General features: G+C 38.9%; 1 protein-coding gene across 4 annotated transcripts; it reads left to right on the top strand.

Moving 5' to 3' along the window:
* Positions 1-2,182: 2,182 nt before the first annotated feature.
* LOC104421488 (histone deacetylase 15) lies at positions 2,183-12,044 on the top strand. Of its 4 annotated transcripts, none has more exons than XM_010033456.3 (18): positions 2,183-2,368; positions 3,685-3,962; positions 4,059-4,238; positions 4,326-4,440; positions 4,983-5,056; positions 5,561-5,636; positions 5,850-5,914; positions 6,162-6,217; positions 6,686-6,809; positions 6,910-7,035; positions 7,145-7,195; positions 7,548-7,616; positions 7,777-7,885; positions 9,917-9,996; positions 10,327-10,409; positions 10,508-10,553; positions 10,810-10,981; positions 11,419-12,044. In XM_010033456.3, exons 2-18 carry the CDS (start codon positions 3,699-3,701, stop codon positions 11,532-11,534), a joined length of 1,806 nt encoding a protein of 601 aa, XP_010031758.2. In that variant the 5' UTR covers positions 2,183-2,368; positions 3,685-3,698; the 3' UTR covers positions 11,535-12,044. The 4 variants fall into 4 exon arrangements, with proteins under 4 accessions (XP_010031758.2, XP_010031777.2, XP_010031764.2 ...); XM_010033475.3 differs by having other exon boundaries at positions 2,208-2,368; positions 3,734-3,962; XM_010033462.3 differs by lacking the exon at positions 2,183-2,368 and adding an exon at positions 2,400-2,522.
* The last annotated feature ends 288 nt before the right edge of the window (positions 12,045-12,332 follow it).

The raw sequence follows: 12,332 nt of genomic DNA, 5'->3' as shown, positions 1-12,332 counted from the left end.
ATCGGTCGTCCTTTTCATTTCTTTCCTTTCTCCTTACAAACGATTTAATTGAGCCTAGGAAAATTGTTTGAAAAGTCTTAGACTTATTGCATTTTTGTCAATTCAGTTTAAACTTTTCAATTTTGCCAATTTAGTTATAAATATTTTTACTTCTTGATAATTGAGTCCATTCAACAAATTTTAGTTGGAAATTACTGACGTGGCCAGTCAATGCTGATGTGATGCTTTTTAATAATTTGTTAATAATTTTATTGCATTTTTAATTTTTTTTTACTTTTCTCTTTTTTTTTCTTTTTTTTGGAGTTTGGGGTTAGGGTTGATGAGGTACCGACCAACCCTCGTTGGCCATAGTTGAGGGCCGGCTAACCCTTGTTGGCCTTGGGCAGGGTGTCGCCATCCTTGCCAACCCTAGGTAATGGTTGCAACACCCTCCCCCAAAATCGATGAGGGCAGCAACGCCCTCATTGGCCCTTATTGGCCCCAAGCAAGGGCCTCGAGTGAGGTTATTGCCTTCCCCTGCCAAATCTGACAAGGGCATCACAACCTTCAACGTTCTTGGGTGAGGGCTCATGAGCCCTCAACTTCACCAACCCTCAACTGTGGCCATGAAGGGTCAATTGACAACCCTCGCTAGCCCTAACCCCAAACCCAAAAAGAGAGAGAGAGAGAGAGAAAAGTAAAAAAATTCAAAATTCAAAAGAATTATTAAAATGCACCACATTAGTGTTGGCCGGTCATGTCACTAATTTATGGTCAAAATTGATCGAATTAACTCAATTGATAAAAAGTAAAATATTTAATATTGAATTGATAAAATTGAAAGATTTAGAATTTAATTGGCAAAAGTATAATAGGTTTAAAATATTTTGAACAATTTTCTCAATCGAGCTCCACATCTTGCAAAGCAGAATAATAACCACAATAGTTTCCGATCATCTTATCCCAGTACGAATTCACCGTACAATAACCGCAGGACTTGTTTGGTGACTTTCATGACAATAGCGTCTACATATTGGCTCCACCTTGGCAATAAAGCCGAATTCGATGACGACAAGAGACAACAGCTCGACAACTGAAAGGAATTGCAAGGGCAACCGCCGCAAGGCAGTTCCCACCAGGCCGTCGAAAGCCCCCGATCCTTTGGCGGAGCCAAAAACCCTGAAGTGTCAATTTTTTTGTGAGATGACAGTTTGGAAACTCTGTCCAAGTACAATAAGGTAAGGAATGAGATGCAGGGATGTCCAAGGCTGAGAGCAACTCTTGAAGTATAACATCACATTACCACAAACTCTGTCCAGGTACAATGAGGTAGGGAATCAGCGGGAGCTTGCATTTTATTGTCTTGATATCGAGGAATCCTTTCGCTTTATAGAACATCCCCACTTCATGCGCTACATGCATGTGTCAAGGAGTGGACAAAAAAAAACTGTATCGGTTTTCTAACATGTATTCAAAAGTACAATATAGCTAATAGTTTATGAAACACATTAGCAACTACGTATGCAATAAATTAACTGTCCTATTCTACGGTTCCTATACAAGGAAAGATAAAATGAGTTAGCTAACTTTTAAAACTCTTACTGCATTTGCCAAGAACACAAGGATTGTTTAACTGGTCTTGATCCTATCGAAAGCAATTTCCTAAATCCCTTGGCTATAGGCAGATTTTTTTTCCCAATATTACAAAATGACCTTTTATGCTAAAGTATTATTATATTGGGATGATACCACAAAAAACCCAAAATCGGAACATGTATGATAAATTTACTCTAAATTAATATTTTGATTATAAAAAACTCTAAATAGGTATGTTTATGACAAGTTTTCCTTCCCTTAAATAAGATTACTATAATAAAAAATCACAAATTAATACATCCGTGACCAACGGATGATTAATACACTTGCTAACCATCACGTGTTTTAACAGATGAAAAATTTATCATAGTTATCCTAGCTTAAAGTTTAATTTATAACAAATTTATCACACGTGTTTTAATTTGAAATTTTTTGTGATATTATTGTAATTCCATCATTTCTCTCAATTTTTGTCGGACATCCCAATGACTCAACTTTATTATTATTAATATATATATATATATATATATATATATATTGTACATTTCAGTCCTAGGTTCCACTTCATCCTCAAAACAAGCGAAAAATTGTCGTAATTAACGTTAAACAACGCCCGTCCCGGCATTGAAAAAAATCTGGGCACCAAACATCGAGGCACAAAACCCGCGGCCGGCCAGCAGCATCGTCCCCCGCGTCTCCGTCGCGACACCCTCCTCGTCCGGTGGCGGCGGTGGCGGTGCGGAGTTTAAAAGCGTCGCGGTTTCCCTCGACACGACCGAGCCTCCCCCACAACGTAAACCCAGAATCTCTCTCTCACTCTCTCTCTCTCACTCTCTCTCTACTCTCTCTCTCTCTCTCTCTCTCTCTCTCTCTCTCTCAGCCCGCTCGCTCGCGATCGACGGCGCGCGCTCGCCGGCTTCCGCCTTCCTCTCCGGCGATCTCGGCATGTAAGGCTCTTAAACCTCGATCGTCCGTCGAGATGCCGTCGATTTCCCTCCGCTTTCCGTCCTGTTAGGGTTTTCCGAGGAGTCGTCGTCGTCGTCGTCGTTCATTTCCTGCTCATTTGCACCTCCTCTGTTTTTTTTTTTTGAATTTTTTGTGGATTTTTTTGGGTCAAGATTGCTGTTTTGCTCTGTCCGGACGTCGTTTTCCAGCAGCAGCGAGTTTCGACTGCACTTTTTTTTTTCTCTTTCGTTTGTTTTTTTGCTTTTGACTTTGTCCGTCGTTTCCCGCGCGCGAGATTAGGGTCTCCCCCCTCTCGGATGCCATTTGCTCTGAATTTGCTTTTGCCGACGAGGTGCTTGCGATTCGGAATCTGTTTCATCGTTCTGTTTTCGGGTCGTGCCGATCATTTTCTGTGCAGGCATGTACCGGCCGCATTTCGTGAATTATCGACGGAATAGCTTGGCTTGGCCGTAGCATGGCTGATTCGGCTTTTCAATATGGCTTGTTGGGGCTTCTGCTTGAGATTGCATACCTGGCTTTTTGTTTTGTTTATTTCGGTTTTTAAGTTCATTTTATGATGAAATGGCGGGTGGTTCCCGCCTCTCAATTTTGCGGTTAATGTTATCTGCATCTCAATGTACGCGAATTTATTGACATTGGAAATTACCCGATACGTCTGTGAGAAGCCAATCCGTTGGCATCCTGTTGACAGCTTCGTTGTGCATTCGTATTCATCACAATCCCCGCCGTTATTTTTTGGCTACTCGGTTGACCAATAATTATTCATTTGTTCTCTTCCCCTCTTTAAAGTCTCAATTTCAGGCCTTTTTCTGCCTCAACTCATAACAGTTTTTTCCATTAAGCATAATTGGATGCCGATATTCTTAACGCAGTTAACCTGAACGGTCGTACTTGTTTAATAATGTCTGCTTGTACAAGAGTGTTGCATGTTAGTTTGTTCTGTGCCGCCAGTTGGATTCATTTTTGGCACAACTATAACAGTTTCTCTATTAAGCATGATTGGATTCCGATATTCTCAACGTATTTAACCTTAATGGTCGTACTTATTGAATAATGTGTGCTTGTACAAGAGTGTTGCATGTTAATTTGTTCAGTGCTGCTGGTCGGATTCATTTTTATGGAAGTTGCTGGAATTTATTTCAGGATGTATTAAAGGAATGACAGTGGCTGAAGATTTCCATGTAAACAACAGGTCTAAAATGGTTTCCCAGGCAACTCCAGAAAGTCGTCTCACAGGTGGAGAAGATGATAACAGTCTGCACAATCAAGTTGATGAGCTCCTCTGTCAGGAATTACCAGAAAGACAAGTGATATTGGAGTTTGAAGGCACCAGGCCTAAGCCTTATTTCAGTGATCATAACGGGGCAGAAAATAGTGCATTAGGTGTGAGAGCTGCCGAAGATGATTTGAATTCTGATGTGGTAAGTGAGTTCCCTATGTTGCCTTCCTTCAAAACGTGAGTGCTTTTGACATTGGTTTTATATCTGGTGGGGTCTTACATATGTACTTTACTACAGGAGGCTGAAGAAAAGCAGAAAGAAATGACTTTAGAAGATATGTACAAAAATGATGGCACCTTATATGATGACGATGAGGATGACAGTGATTGGGAACCGGTGAAAAGGCAAGTGGAACTGATGAGGTGGTTTTGCACCAACTGTACAATGGTGAACGTTGAAGATGTCTTTCTCTGCGATGTATGTATATTCTTCATGCTTAAATCGTGACTTGTTGCTCATGAGAGAGAGACCCACAAATTCTCATAATTTTCTTGATCTATCCAGATATGTGGGGAACATAGAGATTCAGGTATCTTGAGACATGGCTTTTATGCATCTCCATTCATGCAAGATGTGGGTGCTCCTAGCGTTGAAGCAGAAGTACAGGAATCACGTGAAGGTGGTTACATATTCCGGTTGAAAACAGTGTTTACCTTATGGCCGAAAATTTATTTATTCTCTTTGTGATGCCAGATTTCATTTTCTTTGTGTAAAGGTCCAATGCTGGTTGTTTCTACCTTTCGGTAAATGAATATGTATTGCTGAGAATTGTTAAAAAGGTGATGATATTGTAGCTGTCGATTCATGAAAATTTGATTTCTTCATGGATTATATTGGTGGATAGGGGTTAAGGCTGGGTGCATATGGGAGAATGAAGTAATTTGTGGGGAGTCTCTTTTTATGGTGGAACTAAAATTCTAGGGACTAACTCAATGGATATTATCATATTAACTCCTTGAGATGTAGGGTGCAAAGTGCAATTTCTCTTATCACTAGATGCACATTGTTTGTAGATTAAATGGGAGATGTTTTTAGAACTTTTTCTGGAATTTTTCATGGTGTCAACATCGCCTCGTCTTGTTTTGCTGATACGTTATGTGTTGAAAGACCTTCCCTTACTAGAGTCATGTTTTCACGTAATTATTCTCTTTGTGTATGTAGATCATGCTAGAAGTTCTCCGCCAAGCAGTTCAACTGTTGTGGGTTTTGATGAGAAGATGCTGCTACACTCAGAGGTATGGTGCTATTCCATTTATTGAACTACTTCTTTTACAGATATTGATACAGCTGCAGGAGATTGCCTACTGATGTCTCCTCTTGAGGAGTGGTTAATGCTTTTGTTAGTGTCTGAGTGTGTATATGCAGTGAAGTATTTGGGATGGTGGGTCCTTAAAGCCAACTGCTGTGCACATGATCTTTTATGTTCTTTCTTGGAAGAGATGGAGGAAGCAATATCTCTTTGGGTGCACTGGGGAATAGGGGCATTAAGCAAGTCTACTAATCATATTTTAATGTGGCAACACGATCTTGAAACACTAAGGGTAGTTCTTGAAATTACAATTATCTGAAACAACGTTTGGCTTGTGTTTCTCAGTGTTATATCAGCTGCGCTGGTTTCATTCTGATAAAGGCATAATCAAGATTTCTGATGCTATAAGTTTTCTAAGATTTGATCTCTCTTTCTTCTATCTCTTGATGATCATCGGTTCTGTTTTTATTCCATTGCTATGCTAGAGTAGGTGGAGATGAAGTCACATCCTCACCCTGAAAGGGCAGACCGTCTTCAAGCTATTGCTGCTAGCCTTGCTACTGCCGGTACTTCTTTTCTGTCTTGGGTGAATTACTAAATAAGTTGGTTCCTTTAACTACTATGAGGTTGTTTATTTATGTAATCCTTGATGATTGTCTTCTCTACTTGTGCCTTTGTCTCTGTTCTCTTGTTGTGGTTTCATTGGCACATGCACACCTTGCATGCAGGTTTATCATTTTCTGCAGCTAGCTGAGCATTTTCCAATTTTAAATTCTCAGGCATATTTCCTGGAAGATGCTGTTCGCTTCCCGTGAGAGAAATTACAAAAGAAGAGCTGCAGATGGTATGCTAGACTATTCTGGAGTTGTGTAGTGACATACTTCTTCTCACATTCATGTTTTGTGCATGCACATAGGCAGCAGAGATAGTATAAAATGAGTAACACGCATTATGATATTCCTGAAATCATTTATCTTTCTCAAGGTTGTTTTTATCTCATGATAGAGTAACAAAGATCTTGTGGGTTTTTGTAATTTTAACATTCTTTTCATTGCTGCTACAATCTTGTTTTTGATATTCCAAAAATTCAGGTCCATTCTTCAGAGCATATTGATGCTGTTGAAATGACAAGCCATATGTTTTCTAGGTAAGTCTCTCTCTCTCTCTCTCTCAGAGTTAGTGCCTTAAAACATTTTTGTTAGCAGAAGGCATTTCACTAGGGAGACTCATTTTATTATTCATTTCTCACCACAAAGGTGCTATATAAGAAGAGATATCTAATTTTATTAGAACTATGTTCATTTGTTTGGCGGGAGAAGTATTCATATGGCAGGAGAAAGAATCAAAAGTTCTGTAGGATAGCTTTTTCTTGTCCTCGCCACTAATTGTTTTACAATTTTTTATCCCCTCTTCACTGTTTGAAATTTTGGAAGAAGACGTGTTTCTGTAGTTTTAATTTTGAAGAGAGGAATTCTTATCATTCTGATGGAGTTTCAATTAGCCAGAGAACAAGTGGGAAAGATTCATCACCCCCTGCCTCTATTATTTTTGATGTTGAACATCTTTTGACTTAGTCTGTTGGAGCTTGTAATACTTGGTTGTTTATGAATGGCAGCTACTTTACTCCTGACACATACGCGAATGAACATTCAGCGCGTGCTGCTAGGATTGCAGCCGGTTTGTGTGCTGATCTCGCTTCAACAATTATTTCTGGACGTTCGAAGAATGGTTTTGCTCTGGTATGTTTGTATATCTATTTGTCCGCCACTGTAATCTATTTCTATGAGAATTGTACTCATTGTCTCTTTTCAAAATGCTTGTCATTTACGAGCCATTTAGGTTCGTCCTCCTGGTCATCATGCTGGTATCAAACATGCCATGGGGTTCTGCCTCCACAATAATGCAGCAGTTGCTGCACTAGCAGCACAAGGTGCGGGGGCGAAGAAAGTGCTTATAGTTGACTGGGTAATGCATCATATGTCTTTGTACTTGATTTGCTGCCATCTCATGTGGGGATGTGCAAAGGTTTGGTGCTTGAGAGGCATACATGAGAAGTGTTTTTCAAATGTTTCAGGATGTTCACCATGGAAATGGCACGCAAGAGATTTTTGATGGAAATAAATCGGTGAGCTTTACATAAGTTCATCCTTTTTTCTCATGTCGATTATCACCTTTTTGATGTGTTTTCCAGTTATTTTGCTGGAGGAAGTGATATGGGGTTGGCTGTCACTTCTGTAATCTGCATGGAGTTTTAAGTCACTTTGAGTTCTGAACATATTATGTTTTCTAACTTCGACATGAGTTGATGGAAGTCAGTTGGAGTTTTCATTAAAAATATGTTCCCAAATTTTGTGTGGACTGTCATTTATTGCTGGATATCTTCTAGGATGATCAGAGTGATGATAAGTGAATCAACATATTTCTACTGTTATGGTGTTGAAATTGATTAGGTGCTGATGATTTTGGCCCATTGATAGGTCTTATACATATCACTACATCGACATGAAGGAGGAAACTTTTATCCCGGTACAGGTGCTGCCCACGAGGTACCTGATTGCTTTATGTCTATCAATTTTTTCTGTCACTTGCTTAACACTTTTTTTTTTTAAATCAATTATGTTGCTTCTCTCTGGCATTGTAAATAGTTTAAATACTATGCTCTTTTTTTCTAACAAATGGTCATGATAGTGAATTTTGTTTTATTAGGTCGGTACCATGGGTGCTGAAGGATACTGTGTGAATATTCCATGGAGCCGTCGAGGAGTCGGTGACAATGATTATGTTTTTGCATTTCATCATATAGTGCTTCCTATAGGTAAATTTCAGTTATGGTGAAGTTTTTGCCTTTTGACACGTGAATAGCACAGTTATGTACCTTTTCTACTAGTATTGGGTAAAACAGTCAGCATTGAGCTTTTTTACAGTGATGACTGTTTTGCTGAAGTAGGGCTCTTGAATTTATTTATTACCTTTGCTTATAGTGCATATTGAAAGCATGTGAGAACATAAAATACTTTTGAATTAAATTATTAGTTATTTTTTGCTTAATCAATTGGGAGAATTAACTATTTTGCAGATTAGGTGATCAAATGATTAGAGAAACAACTTAACCAGCAATCCTCTCATATGATAAAGTGAGAGGCATGTCAAAAATAGATTAAATGGAATTCTTGTTCTTCTATAGGAAAGAGGATTATCAAAATCCAATTTCCTGTAATGGACAAGAGGCGTGCAACTTTCTTTTCCTGATGAGGAGAAGTGTGTGAGACAATTGAACATGTAAAAAGCCACTCGGGTAAAGCAAATTTCAAACAGAATGTAGAGATAACAACTTTCTGTTGTATAGTCAGTAAATGATAGGGAAGACATCCGAGTAACTCTTTGGCTGATTTTTACTAAAAAAAATTTTGAAATATTTAGCAAAATACCATTACTTGGTCGACTTACCCTAGTGCGAGAAATAGCCAGACACAACCAAACCAAAATATTAGTTGACAACCATCTTTCTTGCGCATCTCCCTCTGAATGGAGTGGAAAATGTGTATTATTTACCAGTTATGTATGACACAAGCTACAATTGTTTTATTTAAATGGTTGATATAATTTATTGTAGCTTAATTGCTTATGTTGGGTACATATCGGTATATTTTCTATCTAGGGGTGGTGGTAAGTATTCATGACTAAGATGATGACATTAATTTTATTTCAATGTCATAAGCTAGGGATCCTTGTAGTAGTTGGGTATATAATAGAATGGGGTGAATCTGGATAATGAATCATGAAATTATGAAGATGCATGAATTTGCAAGAGCATTATTTATGAAGCATTGCAAAGATAATTTTGCTCTCGTTTCGTTTATTGTTTGATGAAGGAAATAGGACATCTTTTCTGAGCAAGATAGTGTTACTTTTAGAGCGAGAGGGAGAGAGAGCAGCTCTGTTCGTGAAGCCTATGAAAATGAGGGAACAGCTTATGAGACATTACCTTCGTCTCAAATTCTCTCATCATTTCCACACTCTTCCATTAGGTGTCTACGGAGGTTTATTAGTTTTCATGAAGGAAAAGGATCTGCATCCAGGAACTTTTTTCTACTATTTTGTATATTGTCTTAGGACAGAAGATAAGAGGCAGCCAGTTTAGATCTTTGAGAAAGGCTTGCACTTTGTGTGGAGAGTGGCTGAAGGTTTTGGCCCCAAAGAATCTTGATGCGATAAATGCACTGTGATGGACTTAAAATTTTGTGTGCAATAATATTGCTAACTCAGTCTTCAGTAAAATTTCCATTTGTTGGTGTACATGCGTTTGTTAAGATTTATTTGACCCTTACTTACCGGTAGAGTGACTGAACGTTTTAAATCTACTGTTTATGGAGTTAGATGAGATTCAATTGCATTTTAACATACATTTGTACTCCATATCCTAAGGAAGATTATGGAGCATCAATCATACGCATTTCAAAAGCATTTATCCTGAGAATGCTCTGACACATATAATATGCTGTTAGAGTTGGGGGTAAGTATGCGCCATGGTAGTGAACATTCACTTGTAAATGCTGAAAATGACCAGTTTGAGCAAACTTATTATCATGAACTATATTCTTAATTTAATGCAATGGCTTCTAAATCTAGAATTCTTATTGAATAAGCCTCTTGAAGGGAAGGAATAGATCACACGAATCCTTTTGCGGGCTGAGTCCTGTCTTGTTCACTGATTGTTTGATTGGTGGTTCTTGCGAAGCCTAATTCTATGGTTTTAACTTCTCAGTACGGCAATAAGTTTGATTTCTTGTTAGTTTAGCAGTCAAATATTTGGCTTGAATTGTAAACATGTTCTTCATTATTGCAGCTTCCGCATTTGCTCCTGATTTCACCATCATATCAGCTGGATTTGATGCTGCGAGGGGTGATCCCCTAGGGTGCTGTGATGTGAGTATTCATTCTGGTTAGATTTTAGTTGACACTCTAAAATAGGTAAAGAAGCCACATGGTTGCTCATACTAGCAGCATGGAGATGTTTTTATTAGTTAATGCACCTTCAAAATGTCGTCACTTATATGAGAATGTTTTTGCCTTCATTCTGTACTCTATTATTTTGATAATCCGGAACTCTTCAATTCTATGGATGATCACATTTTAGAAGTTAAAGTCATCTTTTGGAGGCCTTTGATCCTTTGGCTTTTTCTCCCACTTTTATTGTGTAAAAGGATCACATTTCTTGCTGTTTAGTGTTTCATGTCACATAAATCAATGTTGTAGGTCACTCCGGCTGGCTACGCACAGATGACACACATGTTGAGTGCTCTTTCTGGTGGGAAGCTGCTTGTCATTCTAGAGGGAGGGTACGTGTTCTATTTTGTTCCTTAAATATGATCTCTCCTTTTTGTATGGTTGATGTTCTGGTCTGGTAATCTCAGTTATACTTTATAATGATTTGCAGTTACAATCTTCGCTCAATCTCCTCTTCTGCTGTGGCAGTTATTAAGGTGAATGTGTTTTCCATCAGCCCAATGTGTACTTGCAGTCAGTTCATGTTGTGGCTTGCATTTATGAAGTTGTGCTTGGGTTTTACATTTGTGTAATGTTAGTTGCTGTTGTATGCATAATCAGCTCATGGTTGCATTACTCTAGTGTGTGATCTTCCCTCTAACTTCAGGGATCTTATGATTACCATAACATATGCTGTTGTGTCTTTTTGGTGTAAATCTATATTAATCTGAGTTGTCTCTGTTGGAAAAAAAGGTGTTACTGGGTGACTCACCTATATCTGAAATTGCGGATGCGGTGCCCTCGAAAGCTGGCTTGCGTACTGTGTTGGAAGTCCTGAAGATACAAAGGAGCTACTGGCCTAGTCTTGAATCCATTTTTTGGGAATTGCAGTCACAATGGGGAATGTTTCTTGTTGATAACAGAAGTAATGAGCATCTCTCTCTCTCTCTCTCTCTCTCTCTCTCTCTCTCTCTCTCTCTCGCGCGCTCGCGCTGCTCATCCTTGCTTTGAGTTATATTTCACAATTTGATAGCTTCTTGGTGAGATGGTTATGATTCCTAGAAAAACATTTAGTTAATAGAGTGGGTACCTCGTTTTTCAATTGATAGGTCACGGCTCAACTTAATTTTGTATTTCTACATTTCTCTGAAATAAGTGAGATCATGCTTTGGACTTTGTGGCAGTCTGCCAATCAGCACATGCAGGGAGAACCCAATAGGAATTATCAAACCTTCATGTTGTATATAATTTAAACATTTTGGAAGTAAAGGCTTTTGGACAACACTCTACTTTTGTCAAATTAAATGATTCGTTTCTCAGTGGAGATCATGCTCTGAACACTTACCATTGCATAAACTGCAGGAAAACAGATCAGAAAGAGACGACGGGTGTTGGTGCCAATATGGTGGAAATGGGGTCGGAAAAGTGTGTTGTATCATCTCCTAAACGGTCATCTTCATGTGAAAACGAAGCGGTGAATGTCTAGGCTCTAGTCTGTGTATTCTTCCTTTGTGCAACTTTGTATACCATCAGCTGGCAGTCCTCTTTTATCCGTGGAAGACTCTCATGGTGATTTTGACAACCATTTTTACTTTGTAAATCTAGGTTAACCATCATTAGAGTAGAGCTCCTTCTGATCTACTACTGTTAAGAGAGGAGTGGTCAGCGGCCTTCATTTTATGTTTAAATGTTCAAATGTTGATAATTGCAACTTTTTTGGGAGCTTGCTTTTGCATTAAGCTCGGATTGGATCGAGAAGCATGCCGATTTTGTTGGGGCAGTCAGATGTATGTGATCATGTGTAATCAGTATATCAGGTTAGAAACAGTACTCTTCAGCTTAGCGGGCACTGTTCTTCGCTGCTTCAGAGGTTTAAGTCCTCAAGGTCAGGGAAAATGTTTGTGGTTTCGCTTCTTTGAGTTCATTACTGTCTTTTTGGCCCTATGGGTTAGAAACTTTCCTGGTTGAGAAGATGATCTGGCTGCCAATTTCGATTGGTCTTTTTATTCGCTACTTTGTGGATGTGATTCTGTTCCAGGTTTCTACTGCTCTTCCAATCGGATTTGCTAATGTAGTGGATGGGTAAACAACGTGCATGCACAGGAAGCATGTGGCTAATGAAGAGTTTTAAAGAATGTGGTTGAAGTCTACTCTCTAGTTTTTCCTGGTGCTCTGGGGATAAGGTGTTGGCACTTTTTTGGTGTTCTGATCACCTGAAATTACAAGCTACGGAGAATCGAAAGGTGACGCGTGATCACCACATAGCATGAGGTGCA

The sequence above is a fragment of the Eucalyptus grandis genome, chromosome 2 (assembly GCF_016545825.1).
Source record: "Eucalyptus grandis isolate ANBG69807.140 chromosome 2, ASM1654582v1, whole genome shotgun sequence".
NCBI lineage: Eukaryota > Viridiplantae > Streptophyta > Magnoliopsida > Myrtales > Myrtaceae > Eucalyptus > Eucalyptus grandis.
The sequence above is the reverse complement of the archived record's forward strand: the minus strand, read 5'-3'. Positions and strand labels throughout refer to the sequence as shown.

Bases quoted from the DNA above. Each gene is read 5' to 3' on its own strand.
- LOC104421488 (XM_010033456.3), top strand. From the start codon at position 3,699: ATGACAGTGGCTGAAGATTTCCATGTAAACAACAGGTCTAAAATGGTT. The intron at 7,617-7,776 runs GTACCTGATTGC...TTGTTTTATTAG, and splicing joins GTACAGGTGCTGCCCACGAG to GTCGGTACCATGGGTGCTGA. The intron at 10,982-11,418 runs GTAATGAGCATC...CATAAACTGCAG, and splicing joins GTTTCTTGTTGATAACAGAA to GAAAACAGATCAGAAAGAGA.